The 16,663-nt window shown below is 44.3% G+C and overlaps 1 protein-coding gene across 2 annotated transcripts in view; it reads right to left on the bottom strand.

Moving 5' to 3' along the window:
- Nucleotides 1–15,578, bottom strand: part of MISO1 (mitochondrial inner membrane subdomain organizer 1) — a 177,577-nt gene extending 161,999 nt beyond the window's left edge. The window contains exon 1 of one of the 2 annotated variants that reach the window (XM_085634797.1): nucleotides 15,462–15,578. In XM_085634797.1, the coding sequence (XP_085490923.1) occupies nucleotides 15,462–15,542 (81 nt within the window). In that variant the 5' untranslated portion in view covers nucleotides 15,543–15,578. Of the gene's footprint in view, nucleotides 1–15,441 lie in introns of both variants that reach the window. The other variant, XM_085634796.1, reaches the window with a different exon arrangement.
- Nucleotides 15,579–16,663: the final 1,085 nt, after the last annotated feature.

Genomic DNA, 16,663 nt, shown 5'->3' with positions numbered 1-16,663 from the left:
TTGCATCTTTTATTTTTACAATGAAGTATGAAGTCACTGGAAATATTAATGGCCATGCATGGGCATATGAGCGGGCTAACCCGGCTGAAGGTCCGGGTAACCACATTGCCCAAAATACCACCTAAAATGGGAGGGATTAGGTTAGCAACAGACAAAACCCACAAAAGTAGGGTTTGACATAGGAAAAATCAAACAGTGCGCAATTAGCCAGCAGGGAGATTGTCCAGCAGTATTCGAAAGAGTCAATGAGGGGTCTGGAGCACCTCTTCACTCTGACCTCCACATTTTGCGGTGGAAATATTAGACACACACTTGCCACTCAAACCAGTCAGAGGAAAGATGGTAAGAACAGGTTTAAATAGCAACCGCAGTCATAGCATGACAAGTGTAGAAGTGATCAGGAACAAAGTACTAACGCCCAGATTGTAGGAAAGATATAAGGGGCAGCCTTCAACCCATGGACCTTCGAGATACCAAACAGCGCACAATGGTAGAAGGACATTAATTGATTCCCCTCTGGAGATACACGCCACTCTCAGCCCACTTTCACGGCTGAGGCTATAAATGGAATCCACGCAATTAGGCCCAACCGTCCCTGAAGCCTAAGATTTTTGTACTTATTAATTAAACACAAGCACTAAGAATCACATCCTGGGAAACAGGGGATAGGGTAGGGGTAAGAAGGGAACACTGGAGTGCCAACTGTAGGAAGCCCCTTTCACCAACTTTTAACAAAAGCTAAGCAAAGTGAAGACTTGAACACACTGTACATCTGGAAATACCAAGTCAGAAAAACACAGTCTTTGGTATTTGTAGTAAACTAGTTCTTCTCCCAACATGGCCACTACACCTTCCTCTATGTTTCCTCTTACTAAGCCTCCCAGAATGCCTGTGTACATTCTATGTGGTACTTGGAGGTTCCACACTTGTCAGTTGGGGTCTGGTCAGCTGGCGAGGTGTGTTGCTCTGCTGTAACTTAATAAACCTAACTTATAACTACCAAGAAGTGTCCTGCTGTCTACCTGAACCTACTTACTACATTTTGGCGACGAGGATGGGATACGAACCCACTTACTACAGTATTCCACTCACAACCTGGAGGCTATGGGACAGCTTTGTAATTGGGATGAATCCGGAGTGTCTAGGACGAAAGGAGATGAATGAGTAAGACCGAGAGGCAAGTAGAAATAGCTCAGTGATTCCTGCCTAGGGGAGGTACTCGCAGGAACATGAGAAAACAACAAAGGTGCAAACTGGAGCGGAACAGGATACAAATAGGAGAGAGATGCGAATAAGCCCACCAATATGCCCAGTTGCCAGGTGAAGACTTAAGAATTAAGAACATATCCCTTAAATCCTGCTCTTTTGTGATCCAGAAAGAAACCTGGACGCCATCTTGCTTCGGCCTGACCTCAATTACCTTCACCAGGAAGCTCCACCTATTTGGAATGGGTGGAACAGCAACACCTTCGTTCATGAATCTCTAAACTCCGTCTTCCTGGCAACCAAAAGTGCCATATTGCTCTTTGGTTTCCGATTATCACATGGATCTCAACCTCCTGAGATGTGGGCTCAGCAAGAGCCTTTTTTCATCTCTAGCAAAGCATGCATGAACGCCAGTCTTTTCAGTCCTAAAATGCCAAAACCCGAAAGCAGTGCTTTTGAGATACTTGAATCTACTAAGGTCCTTTTTCCTCCTAAAAGAGCACATTGGTACCTTCTTCCTCTATAATGCAACATTTTTCTGCACAGGTGAAAATGCTGCATTATTACCGCAACATGCAATCCCTGTCCCTCTTAAATGGTCATGTGGTACCCTACCATTTTGTGTATTGTGTGATAAAGCACGCCTACTTATGTGCATTTCACTCTCAGCAGAGCAAACTGCCTGCACTCACAGACTGCCCAAATGTATCCTTTCCAGGTGATCCACTAGAGATCCCCCTCAATCCTACTAGGTCTTACAGTCTTTCCTTTGCCCCAAAATATACCTTACTTCTGCCATGTTTTGTACACGTGTTTTGTAGGTTTTTACAGGAAACCCTAGGATAACACTGACCTAAGAAACCCCTACTGCATGGTATGATAAAGTGTTTTCCCACTCGATAGTAAAGGACCATCATGCCCATTCGTCACAGTAAGGAGTGAAAAGATAGAAATCCCAAAAGAGTTAAAACTACAAAACATGTGACAGAACCAATCAATCAAGGCAATCTCAAACCCATCCCAGTCAACAACATAGTCATTGTAGCCTCTTTCTTTGGTTCTGCAGCTTCAGTTTAGTGCTCTTTCCTTACACTTTTGTTGCATGTTGTTCTTATTGCTATTCTTGTAATTGCCAAATGCTTGTGTTTCAAACTTATGTTGATCTTAATTTGTGGTACATGCACGTTTCTATTCCACTTCACTCAAAGGCTGTCAGCTCCTGATGAGAACCAACATAAAGAAAAGGACATGGGGCAGTCCTCTCTTTAGTGCGAGGATGTGGCCGCCAGTGTGTGGGCCCATGGGTCTGCTCCACACACTGCCTGTCATGGTTCCCGGCTCCGCTGCGCGTTACCTCTCAGGCGCATGCGGGATCGGATGGTGATGACGGACACGCAGCTGGCAGTTAGCGGTCTAGTGTTCAGACCGGAACCACTGCTGCGTCATACCAGCGCTTCCGGGGAACGCCGATTTAACCACGGCGGTTCCCGCGGATCAGCGCTTCGAATTAACGCTGCAACTGATCCCGTCGACTCTGCCTTCCAGACCGCCACGCAGGTTCGTACCCTTCAGGAGGACTCGACGGACTGCGTACTGGGTTACCGTTCTGAGACTAGCTCAGGACACCGCGCTACAGCGCCTATCTGGACCTGGTGAAAACGCTCTGCTGAGCGTTTCCTAGAGCAAGTGACCAGCACAGGGCTTGAGCATCTTTGGGGGACATTGCTCTAATTCCAAGCCGAAGTACTCCTGGGGGCACTTTGCAGATATCACAGGAGCACGGCCAGAGCCGTAACAGTTACCGCGCTGGAGCGCTTGGGTTTTCATTTGTCACCTCGCAGGAGCGCATGTTATTTCATTTTCTTAGCGCAGAAGCGCTGGGGCTTTCTTTTTGACACCGTGCAGGAGCGCATGCTGTTTTCATAGCGCAGGAGCGCTGTTCTTTTCCTTTGCACAGCTTATCAGGGGAAACAGCACAATCTACACGAAGAAACACTTCAGGAGGGCGTGTAGCAAGCACGCGCTGGAGTACATTCAAAGCCATTGCAGACACCGCGCTGGAGCGCTTCATTTTCCTTTACCTCGCGCAGTAGCGCTTACCATTTTCTTTTCACCGCAAGCAGAGCGCTGTGTGTACTTTAGTCCTTGGCGCCAGGATACTAGTTGTTGCCACTCCATCTTTCCGTGGCAGGGAAGCAGGACGTGCAGGAGCACATATTGGAGTGGCTTCTTCCCTGGGTCAACGCGCGTTCTTTCATCAGGTAATTATCCGAGCCCCCTGGCGCATGAGAGGTAACCTAGATAGGGGTTTGCGCGTCCCTGCTCTAACTGGTCTCCCTTGTTTCCTTTACTAGGCTGATACACAGCGGTCTCATCACAGGGAGGCGCGTCCACACCTCATTCCTACTGCCTTTGGCTACCTTCCCCAATCCATCTCTATCCCTGTTGGTGTTAGCTCCCTACGGGGGTGAGGTGGGGTTGAGGGCGATAGCTCATGTCGTCTCTGTGAGAAAACTCCGCAAGCTACAGGTGAGCCTTGTGGGGTGCATGACACTGCCTGCCTACACACTGATGCCCTAAAGTGGCACTGTTTTTTCCAATGAAAGGAAAATAAAGGGGGTTGTTAAATTGCGATTCTCCTATTAACATGACCAGAGAATCTGGATTTCATTAAAGACACGGAGGCTAACATTATGCTTACACTTTTAATTGCGTCACCAGGACAGCCGCATACATCACAAAGGAAGTATTCCAAATAGAACATTAACAACAGTAAAAGGCATGAGCCCACAGTATTCTGCCTCTTTTAAATCGCGAAAAAAACAGGATAAGTTCGTTAAAATCCTTTGAACTTTGGAAAATGAAGAAGAAACGTCTTGATGAAACGAAGGACGTCATAGAAGGAAGGACACACCGAAGATGGAGAAGAAGAGAAAACTCTAATCCGAAATTCTTTAGAGAGTATCTGCAATAAAGAGAGAATTAGTGCAAGTATAAAAAGAGCAAAAGACTGGTGTCAAACAACAATGTATAAAAAAGCATGAGGGAAATGTCAAGTCAACGATAACAAGTCAAGTCAACAATATCTATAAAATTGAATAATAAACATTTAAATTCTTATAGAAACATATCAACCTCCAAGGGGAAAGAGGAGGGGGGGATAATGTTAGCCTCCGTGTCTTTAATGAAATCCAGATTCTCTGGTCATGTTAATAGGAGAATCGCAATTTCATTACAAGACCGGAGGCTACCATTATGCTTGTTGGTAGCTTTGTAATACTACGTCAGATACATGCGGTATAGGTTTACAGTAATGATGAGCAAAGGTCCGAGCATTAGACCAATCAGCAGCCTTGAGGATATCGTCCAACTTACCTCCGGACCAGAAAGACTTACTGGCCATAGCGCCTCTGATAGAGTGTGGTTTAAAAATATTAAGGTCGATACCTGCTAGGTTCATCACAATTTTAACCCATCTAGAGATAGAACTGGAAGAAACAGGGTTGTGTGGTTTAACGAAGGAGATGAGTAACTGGTTCGCAGTAGGAGGACGAAGAGAGCTCATTCTAGAATCATATTCTTTCATGCAGTCAACCACACAGAGTTTGGGATAATCATCAAAACGAGGGTAAAAAATAGAATTGGACATGGTCTTTGTTCTTCTGAAGAGCTCAAAGTTTACTCCGAACATGTTATAAGATCTATTAGATATCTCCAGAGCCTTGACATCAGAGACTCTACGACAGGAGATTAAGCAAAGTAAGGTAGCCAGTTTAATAGAAAGTTTTTTATTGTCTAAAAGAGTATTACTGGGCCAATCCGAAAAAAGGTCAAGGATTAGGTTAACATCCCAGAGGGATTGATATCTGGGTCTAGGAGGTCTTCTGAGTCTGATACTCTTAAGGACCCTGCAAATAACTGCGTTTTTACCAATAGTCTTACCGTTGACGAGGGAGTGGCCAGCGGAAATGGCAGATCTATAACAATTGATAGATCTATAACTAAGGCCTCTTTCAAATTGTTCCACTAGAAAATTGATTATGTCAATGATAGGTGCCTGAACGGAATCCAGATTCCTTTCCAAGCACCAACGAACCCAAGATTTCCAAATGTTGTTGTATCGGTAGTGTGTACCAGGGGCCCAAGATTCGCCGAGGAGAGTTGAAGCTGTTGACGAAAGACCTGAGAGATCATTGGATCTCCTGACACTCTCCAAGCAAGAAGGTTCAGTTTCCCTGATTGAACCATGGGGTGAAGATGACCGTCTATGTCTGTAAGAAGGTCCTCAAGGAAGGGAATTAGGAATGGAAGATCGTAGCTCATTTCTAGGGCAGTTGGGAACCAGGCTTGAGAGGGCCAGAAGGATGGATTTTTCTCTGTTTATAATAAAGCCCAGATTTTCCAAAAGGTCCATCACAGTCTTCAGATCTTTGAGAATTTGACAATGGTCCTGAGAAAGGATGAGGATATCGTCTAGATAAAGTATCATGCGAATACCTTTTTCTCTTAAGCATGAAGCGATTGATCTCATTACCTTGGTGAAACACCAGGGGGCTGAAGAAAGACCGAAGGGGAGGGCTATGAATTGGAAAAGATGGTTTTTCCATAGAAATTGAAGGAAGGGTTGGTGAGTTTCGGCCATAGGAATCGTGAAGTAGGCGTCTTTTAGGTCTAACTTTACAAGCCAGTCGTCTTTTAGAAGTAAATCCCTCAGAAGGTGAATTCCTTCCATCTTGAAGTGTCTGTAGACGAGGAATCTGTTGAGGGCTCTTAAATTTATGACGGGTCTCCACCCTTTGTCTTTCTTCTTGACAAGGAAAAGGGTGCTGATGAATTTTAGCATCTCTAAGGGGACTTCTACTATAGCACCCTTCTGAAGCATGGAAGAGATCTCCTCTTCTATAATCTTTTCCTGCTCTAGGGAAAGAGGCATTTCTTTTGGGAAAGAAGATTGGTAAGGAGTTTGTGTAAAGTCTATCCTGAATCCCCTGACGGTATTTAAAACCCAAGGGTCCTGTGTTATCGACTTCCAGTTGTTGAAAAAGAGTTTGAGTCTCCCACCCACTTTGGGGAAAGGGGGGGGAAGGGAAGAAATTGAAATTGTACTCACTTTGGTTGTTGTTGTCGGTAGATGCTCCGCGGAATCTGAAGCTTCTAGAGCGAAACCCTCTTCCTCTTTGCGGAAAGAATTGGGGAGTGTTGGGGTTGAAGAAGCCCCTTCCGCCATATCCTCTTCCTCTAGGATAGGGCCTTCTGTTGAAACGGCCGGAAGACTGGCCCCGTCTACCGGCCCTTGCGAAAAGGTTATTAGAGTTAAACACTCTCTTCATATTCTGATGTGCTTTATCAAGGGCTGTGAAAGTAGAAACGTATTTCCCTAGAGTCTTAATTAGGTCTTCCCCGAAAAGCAAGCCCTTAGGGTTGACAGATGGCTCTTTGTCTGCTAAATCACTGAGCTTGGGGCTAATTTTGGTGAGGACCACTCTTCTCCTCTCTGAATTTAGGCTGGCATTTGCGTTACCTAAGAAAACGAGGGCTCTTTGACTAAGGCCTCTAATGATTTCCGTGTCGAGGGGAGTGCCATTAATATGGCTTTCTTCAGAAATATCAATGATTCTTGCCAGGGGGCCCAGGATGTCCAGGACCCTATCTTGGCAGCCTTTTAGAGTTCTCTCCATACCCTTCCTAGGGTCTCTTCCCAGTTTGAAAAGGTACTTTATAAGTTCTGGGTCGAGGTTTGGGGTTTGAGAAGCTTTTTCTCCGATGTTGGGTCGGCAACATTCCGCTCTTAGTAGGTTTCTAGCGTCCCTGTCGAGCGGGTTTCTAAGCCATTTAATGATGAATTTACTCACATGTTCGTGAGGGATCCATTCTGAGCTCCTCGGGTGTTTGATGTTAAGAGGAGAGAACATCTCTTGTCCTAGAGGGTCAAGGATGGCATCTTTGGAAGAGAGAGTGAGGTCGTCGTCAAGAGAACTAAACTCTAAATCATCATGGTCTAAGTCTAGGACATATTCGTCAGGCGAATTAGATGCATCATCAAAATAAAGATCATCATCATCATTATCATTATTGGTATCAGAGAGGTCATTTTGAGCACTTAGATATTTTGTGCCGCGGTGGACACCTTGATATTGTGTGCCGCTTGGGACACCTTTATGCGTTGTGCCGCTGAGGGCACCTTTATATGTTGTGCCGCTGGGGACACCCATTGAAAAGGAGGTATGGTGGCCTCTTGTAAAAGTAGAGGTACTAGGACCTCCAGTGCTCTTTGGGAAAAACTCTATGTTATTACATTTTTTTGATCTTTTTCCCTTTATATTAGTGAGATCTTCGTTGGTATGTTGGTCTGTAGTATTGTCATCATCGGATAGGAAAGATCTTTTAGAAGTGATAACTTTCGAAAAGGTTTCCAACATACAGGATCTCATCCCCTCATGGATGATGTCTTTAATAGTCTCATTATTAAAATTGGGGGTAGGAGCGCTAGCCTCAGCTTCGTCTGAGTCAAAATCAGACATGGTAAAGGTAAATTATTATTATTCACTCCTTTTTTTTTTTTTTTTTTTAAATAGGTTAATAAATAAATCTAATTTCACTCTCTCCTCCTGTTCTCCTTTTTTTTTTTTTTTTTTTGTGCTAATGGGTAAAGATAAAAGGTCGGAATAATAATCTGAAAAATGAAGAATAAAAATTCAATGTTAATAGCAGCCTTTCTGTTAGAGGCAGACAAAGAGACATAAAGAAACTGTGGCAGTGATCAACCGTCCTCCTCCGGTGATTAAAATGCGCCCGAGCGCGATCGCATTTCCTTGTTGGTTGCCATGGAGCTTAGACGCGTGGGAGGCTGAAGGAGAGGCAGCCGGAGGATTTGAGGAATGTTCCCTGGCAACGCGACGACGCTAGCGTCGCGTTGCCAAGGTTCATCCCTCAGATTTAAATGCGACGGTGCGATCGACAAAGTGAGCGAAGAAACGCACTAACGCTGTGTTGAAAATGAACCAAAAAACATCGAACTTGAACCAGAAACATAATCGGGTTGGGAATGAACGGAAGGACGCGTGATCATCGTCCCACCTCCATAAATTGGAGGAAGGGAGATCGGAACGAAGGGAAAGGGAAGTGGGGGTAAGTCCGAAAAACGGAAAACGTACGCAGTGCGCGCCCAGATGGTGAATAAAACAGAATGATTTCAGCAATATGAGAAAAAAGGTTATGGCAAAATATGTAAAGAAGTCCCAATACAAGGGGGCATGTAAAAGATCAGATACATAGAACAATAGGTATAAAATATCAATACAATATCAATACAATATCAATAAGATACAGTTAAAATGTAGTAAGAGAAGGAATGTAAAGGATAACTTATCTGCCTGGAGCCGCATTTAAAAGAGGCAGAATACTGTGGGCTCATGCCTTTTACTGTTGTTAATGTTCTATTTGGAATACTTCCTTTGTGATGTATGCGGCTGTCCTGGTGACGCAATTAAAAGTGTAAGCATAATGGTAGCCTCCGGTCTTGTAATGAAATCCAAATAGCTTTGCTGCAGGGCTGGGTAAAGCGGACATCTCTTCACCTTCCGAACAGGTCTCTTTAGCTCTTAAGTGAGTGCTCCTCAGTCAAATAGATCCAGCCATCTCATTAGCTTGAATTGACCCTGGCAGATCGAGACCCATCTAAACAAGTAGGTAGTAAAAGCTAATTTTCTGTATTCCTACTGGAAACAAGCCTCCTTCATTCAGAGCACATTTTAAGGCTTTATATGTTGCCTTATCTTCTGCTTACAATGGCCGCAAGACTAGTGTTGCAGGACATACCTGTAGATGCAGTGACCACCATAATGTAAGGAGAAAATATACCTCAGGTTATTGAGACCAAAATCCATTATAATGTGGAAAAACCTTAGGCAACTGCTCTGCAACTCCTAAAGTCTTGCATTAAAGATCTGGGACCACACCAACAGACCATTCCCGCAAACTCTGCATCATCCTAGACAGAAAGCTCACCATGAAGCAACAGATCAACGCAGTCTCCTCCGCCTGCTTCCACACTCTCCGCAGGCTCTGAAAAATCTTCAAATGGCTCCCCATCAGAATTAGGAAAACCGTCACTCAAGCGACCAGCCTTCTCGACTACTGCAACGTACTGTATGCAGGAACCACCACTGAACTCATTAAGAGACTACAGACGATACAGAACTGAGCAGCAATACTCATCCTCGACTTACCCAAACGAACCCACATTACACCATACCTCAGGAACCTTCACTGGCTCCCCGTCCTGAAAAGATGCCAATTCAAGATACTGACAGATGCCTTCAAAGTCCTCCACAACCTCGGACCTGCATACATCAACCAACAACGGAACCTCCACCAACCATCCAGAAACTTTCAAACCCCCACCCTAGCCCAGACACGGCGCATTCGCCAAAGCCACAGGGGAGGCCGTTCCTTCTCCTACCTCGCCGCCAAGTCCTGGAACAGCCTTCCTTTCCACCGCCGTACATCAGCCTTGCAAGCAGATTTCAGAAAGAGACTCAAGATCTGACTTTTCGACTGAGCCCCGCAACCCTGCGCCTGGATACCCTGAGTGATTAGTAGTACTTTACAAACACTAATTAATTGATCAAAACTGATGGCTCGGGTGAGATGTCACAAAGGGGAACTAATGGTGGTAACACCTCTCTGGAGGTCATATATCTGGCTATTCACTGTAACTCCAGTTTGAATTCCTCAAACGTCTCACAATCTGAGGAACCTAGAGCAGGAATTTCATCCTTTAATAATGATAGAGCATCTTAAACTAATGAGGTGGAGAATCTATATAGACAATGGGAAGTCCCAGGATTTTTGCAATGGGAAGTCACAGGATTTGTAAAATCAGTTGCCTCCTATATCTACCTGGACTGTGCACCAAGGACACAAGAGTCATTCAAATTACCACGGTCAAGATAAGTTCTGGAACACCTTCTGGATTCTGGATGATGTAAATGTGATAAATTTCATTTCGGAATCAGTACAAGGATTAGCATACAGAATAATAAACGCTTACTGATCCACTATTTCAGCAGGCCATTGGCCTATCAGCAAGTTACCAGTAGAGGAACACCCTATCACAAAGAAACTGTTGAAATGCAGAACTGCAGAAACTTTATTCCCTTTGGAAAGTCAACTTAATTCTTTCATTTATGGATGAATGACCTGCCAATTTCTCACAAACAATTGTAAGGCAAGCAGGCCGAGTTGCTCTATCTCTGATCTTGTACACAAGTTTTAGATGCTGAAGCTTTAGATCTGAAAGGTATAATGTTTACACAGGAAGGCGAGATTATTATGCTTGCAAAACAAACCACAACCTCCACTCGTCAGATATTTTGACGATTACGAGAACAACACTAGATGGCTAAGACCCTGGGGAATAAGACTGCAATGAATTATGTGAAGTAGGCAACATGCTCCAGTATCAACGGCTTCTATTGGAGGGTAATGTGGATTATGTCACAATTCAGATTGCGGACAGTACACTCAGTCATGAGTACCATGGTGACCAAGTAATCCATGGTATGATTGGTCTATATTTAGAAGCGATTATGCTATCTGGCGATTGGTCAAATTATTCAACTCTGAAAATGTTTTGTTTTAAACCCATTACAGATGTTGAGTCTAAAAAAGTAGCCACACTTTGAATTAGCAACTACTTGAATCTGGTATGCTACAGAATCCAAAATTTACTAACTTTCATGTGTTAAAGTTTTTCTTCCATGAAGAACAAGGTGGCGAGAAATATCCCAGATATATTACTGCACTTATTACTGTCTTTACCACTGTGGTAAAGTTTATTTGATACACTTTAATGTAGTTCTATAACTGTTTTATGGACCACCTCCCATAACATTTGCATGATAACTTAACTAACATTAAGGATTGTTTCAATAAAACAATGCTCAATTATATTTATTATTGGCTTAAGATTAGTTAGACCTACAAGATGTATTGTGTTCACAGGGTCTGAGCTGAAGTTTTCAACTCAAAGAAAGAGGCTAGGAAAGACATGTTGTTGACTGTTACAGGCTTAAGCTTGCCTGGACTAGTTGTGCTATGTTGCATGTTTTGAAATTTTAAACCTAGGGCTGCTGAGATTTGCATTTTTTTTTTTACTTGTCACTGTGGAAAACACAAACTAAAGCATAATACTGGCTCCTGTGCCCTTAATAGAATTAAATCTCTCAGATATGAAAGCCAAGAAATCTAGTATTGTGTCTTCTCAGTCCAGCAGGTCCATTCTCCTGCATGTAATGCCTAGAGATCCACCAGAACTGTACGATGCGCTTCCCGAGCACAGTATTATGCTTTCACTCAATCAGGAAGCAGTGGGAGAATGGGATGGGGACAGAAGGCAAGAAAGGCAGAATGGGTCAAAATGAGATCTACTGCTCAGGGTAAGACCACTGCACAGAGCTAGCTAGTATAGTATTAAAACGACTGTCACATATGGCCACAACTGTATTGCACTGTACTGCAACTGGATTTATATAATTTTGCCTCCATTGCTTCTGTGACTGCAATGTTACCAATCACCAATGACATAAACCTGGAGCTTTGGGATGCTGCCTTTTTAAATGAATCGTGGATATCTACCCTGCACAGTCCACTTAATAAACATGAACAAGCATTTACAATGCAATGGTCTCGGCAATATTATAGGTAGAGCTATTGGTATTGCTCATTATTTTTTTATCATTTTTGTATCCCTAAATAAATGGCATTGTCATTAGCTTTTTTTTGCATATGTGATACCTATTGCATTAGCAGAGAGAGAGTGAGGTAGTGAGATAGAGAGAGGTATTGAAATAGAGAGTGAGAGAGAGTGAGGTAGATAGAGAGTGAGGGACAGGCAAAGCGGTCCATGCAGGAACGAAGAAGCATCTGTGGAGCCAGGACAGGGAAAAAGTGGTATCTGTGAAGACAGGGTAGGGAAAGGGGCATTTGTGGAGCTAGGGTAGGGAAAGGGGCATTTGTGGAGCTAAGGGGAATCTGTGGAGTCAGGGTATGGAAAGGGGCATCAGTGGAAGCAGGAACAGGGGCTCTGGGGGGCTAGGGTTGGGAAAGGGGCATCTGAAGAGCCAGGGTAGGGAAAGGGGGATTTGTGGAGCTAAGGGGCATCTGTGGAGGCAGGGTATGGAAAGGGGCATCTGTTAACCAGGAAAGGGCCCTCTGTGGAGTCAGGGTAGGGAAAGGGGCATCTGTGGAGCCAGGAAAGGGTATTTGTGGAGCCAGGGTAGGGAAAGGGGCCTCTGTGCAGTCAGTTCTCTGTTGGATGCATTCTGGGAAATGTAGTCTTGGGTTGCTTCCACTAAAACAAGTGGCGCAGCAGGCACATTATTAAGGATGCTTGATACCAGAAAAGCACTGTCTGAAAACAAGGTCTACAGTGCCAAAATGCAGCGAGCATTGTGCACCACCCTTAACCTTTTTTTATTTTCGAAATGACAACAGCAGTTGTTGCAAATTATATCTAAAGGTTTTCCACAGAGCTGCTAGGGTGACTAGTTATTTATGTGCAAGGAACGCTTGTGTGGTGCTGGTTAAACACTTTAGATTTTCGCGGATGGTAAATAAATTTTAAAAATAAAGAAAAAAATACAACCGGTTGCAGTCTCCCCTCATTTTATAAGTCAGGAGTGCCCAGTGTTGGTTCAGGCTGAAGACATATTTAAACGAGATGCAGTGGTAAATAATACAAACTAAACACGACTCATTTATTTAATTTTGTATCTACCTGAACATGGGCCATAGATTTAGCTCTCTTGGACATGCGTTGGACCTGTAATGGGTGTTCTGTGGCTGAACGCCCCTGCTGCCTCCGGATCTGTGGAGGACGGGATGTATCGGGTTACCTGCTGGACTAGCCTGTGCGTGCGTTGCCACCCAGCCTGACTGCATCAACGAAGCCAAGATTTGGATGTTGGCGGCCGGGCTAAAGACTGCAGCTAGCAATAGCGATGCTATGAGAAGCAGGGGAGTGGGGGGTCCAGCAGCCCCGGCGATCCCAAGCCAAATGCAGGGAAACGTCGATGGCACCAGCCCTGCAATGTATTTCAGAAGTGCTTTGTGACTGTTTATTTCTATCGGGTTTCATGCATTCCTGACAGTGCCGCCTAGACGGTAGGCATAGCGTGCACCAGACCCCAGGAGGTTGTATCAGATTTTCTCACTCGGATTAATAGCATCTTGCTTTTCCCGTTTCAAAATATTACTAATTTCGCTCAATTGTTCTCGTTTGAAAACAACCATATAGTCACCACGAAAAAATACCTTGCGCAATATAAAAATATATATAGCTATATATATATATATAAAAGACCCGTTTATCAAGCATAAAATCACCCCCACGCTACTACCACCCTTCCTAATAAACAACGAACTCGCCCATGATGCCGCGCCTGCTGCTTTTAAAGTCAAACCCCCTCCCCACAATCCTTCCGTGCAGGTCATGACGTTGATGTGTGCACAGCCAATAGTAGAGAAGAAGTAAAATTAAAACTGACCGCCTTTCACAAAGCTAACTGGCATTCATTATGCAAATTAGGCACACAAAAAATTCTTCGCCGGCGTTTTTACGCTTTTCTGTCTTTTGTTTTTGCTGTGCAAGTTTTACTTGGCAGTAGATAGTCTGTTTGAATGTGTTGTTGCTCGTGCCTTTGGTTAACAGGGCACCTAGAAGTCGGTAATATAGCCTCGCCGTTTCTGGGCAGTCTTAATTCGCCTTTTCGTAGTATTCCCTTCTAAAAGGACGCTGGGGGGCCAGGAAAACAAAACTTAAAGAGTGCCGTACTTTGCTCTTTCCTTACCAGTTGCAGCCACTTAGAACCTGCTATCTAGCTTTGCTCTTGCGAAGCAGAGCTCGTAAACGTGTGTTTTGCTAAGGGTTCAGTCTGTCTACGTGAATGGTAAAGTGTCTCGCGCTCGTTGCGTGGGGTCGGGTAGGGTAGAAGGGAAGCTGGAAATGGCAACATTTTGCTGGACTGCCAGTTTCCCCCGATTGCTCAGAGCGCTGCCTTTAGTAATCGGGAAGACGATTTACCAACATATTCTAGATAGAGGGTTGGGGTAATCTTTGCCACGGAACCTACAGGCACTGTAGACGAGCAGTTCAAGTGTTACCAGGGTTAGTTAATCCGATTCATTTTTTTGTGTTACCTATGTGCAGCGCTTAGAAGCGCTGTGTTAAAAGAATATTTTCATTTAAATCCTGTGCTTTCAAACTGGAAATGCGTCTTTATTTGCCTGAGAGCATCTCTGGCCAGCCTCGACTGGCCTTTCTGAACCTATTTAACAATCTTGCACTTGTACGTTTATTTATATATATTTTTAAATGCCTGCATTAGCACCATCAGCCTGCATGGCATACATAGCTGCCAACTGTCCCGTTTTTGCCACGATAGTCCAGGCAAGTTGGAGGCTGTCCTGAGTAATTCACTATCCCGGGACAGTCCCAGCAATTGAGATTTTGTCGGCGGCGGTGTGCGAATGGCATCGGATTGCGGACAGCAGCCTCTGATCTGCGCAGATGGCTTACCTTACTCGTGCACAACAGCAAGAAGATCCTCACGGCCAGACGAGACGATACCTGAAAAATGGCGGATGGAAGCTCCAAAACTTTTTCGGATTCGGGGGCGTGTTCCTGCTGTTCTAAAGAGGGCGTGGCTAAAAAGTGGAAAGAACAGCAAAAAACACGCCCCCGAATCTGAAAAAGACGGAGCCTATTTGGAGGGACGGCTCTCTCCTCCAATGGCTGGCCTCCGTTTAGGAAGCCAGCCAATGGAGGAGAGGCAAAAAGAGAGGCGGGCTAAGAAGCCACTCTAGGAAACATTAAATCTCGACTTCCGGTTCTGCCTTCGGCAGACCGGTAGTCCTCGACCTAAAAAACAGATTATTGCCAAGGGAGACTTCAATAAACAGAATCCACAAAAACCCAAACGCTAATGATTTAGAAAAAAAACAAGACATGCAAAGCAGTGACGTGGATATGATGCAGTTTGCCCCAATGCAAACAAGAAAATATCTATAGTTGAGGTCAAGGGGCCCCAGCTGATTCTACAACAAAGATAGGTGCCTTCCTGCCAGAACTATAGCTTTAAGAAACCGTACTCTTCAATGTGTGTAGCACTGCCATAGAGTGATGTGGAACTTGAGGTGAATGAACATCACACTGTCTGCTAGCTGCCTCTCTACCTTCAGAGCGCTCAAGTTACCCGAATTAGGCGCAAGTGCTCGTCCGCCCACTCGGACACCTTGGCGATTGCACTAGCAGCATCGCTGCCTGACTTGGCCATGCTGCCGCTGGTCGATAAACAAAACCACCACGTGACAAGGATTGGGCTATAGAAAGGAGCTCGATATCCAACTGCCATGTCACTCCCACATCGAATTGAAGACACTGAAACGAAAAAAGCCATTGAGATAAAGAGAGGACTATTTTTTCGCTCCCAGAGCTTGATTTAGTCGTTATTTTATGAATGGGACTACAACGGTAGCATTTAAATAATTTTAGGAATTGAGTAAAATCATGTTTCAGTAAAAGTTTTTTTCCCCAATAGCTTCTTGTATATATAAAGTCATTGAACTATGTATGCTAATTCTAGTATATGATTATTTACACAGTAATAGCACATACAGGAGGCCGATCACCCTCCTCATAATATTCTTTAATACTGAATGATTACTTTACGGTTTGTCGTTCTCTCTCCTCATGATATTCTTGACTGTCCAATAATTGTTGTCAATGTTACATTCCTAAGATGGCCGCCAACGTTGCCTGTTTAGCTGCGGCCACCTGCCCCCTTTTCTAAGTGTAGCCGCCATTTTCGAGCGGGAAGAACTAGTGTTCACGTGAAAACATGCATTGGTAAAGCCAATAGGTCGTTAATTGTAAGAGCTATTTTTTTGTTGCATATTTATATAGCGCGAACTCGACCTGAAGGCATTGGAGCGCTTTACACGAGCATCGTATTTACATTACACATTCAGGCACGGGGAGATTAAGTGATTTGCCCAGAATCACAGGATGTGGACGCGACCCCGAGGCTCGAACCCTGGTTTCCAGCACCAAAGTCAGCAGTCTAGCCCACGGACCATTGGCTTTGCCGATGTGTGTTAAGCCATGTTGTACACCAGTGGCTGCTGTTCAGCATGGCTAAAAGTTAGTAGAGTAGTGTAGAGGAAGGTGACATAGAGGAGAATGGCATACTGTATACACATATGCCAACATTTTAGAAGATGAAAGTGGGAGACTAAAAAAATTATAGGAGAATGTTTTTCTTCCATTGACTTCTATTGGAGGAGAGGCAATTTCAGATGGTAGACAACCAAAAACAAGCCAATTATGGCATTAACAAATCAGGAATCTCCTGCCTGAATCGGGTTGATTGGCATATATGGACATAGATGAGAGTGG

Source organism: Triturus cristatus, chromosome 11 (genome assembly GCF_964204655.1).
Source record: "Triturus cristatus chromosome 11, aTriCri1.1, whole genome shotgun sequence".
NCBI lineage: Eukaryota > Metazoa > Chordata > Amphibia > Caudata > Salamandridae > Triturus > Triturus cristatus.
Note: the sequence above shows the minus strand (reverse complement) of the source record. Positions and strands in the feature narration are given on the sequence as shown.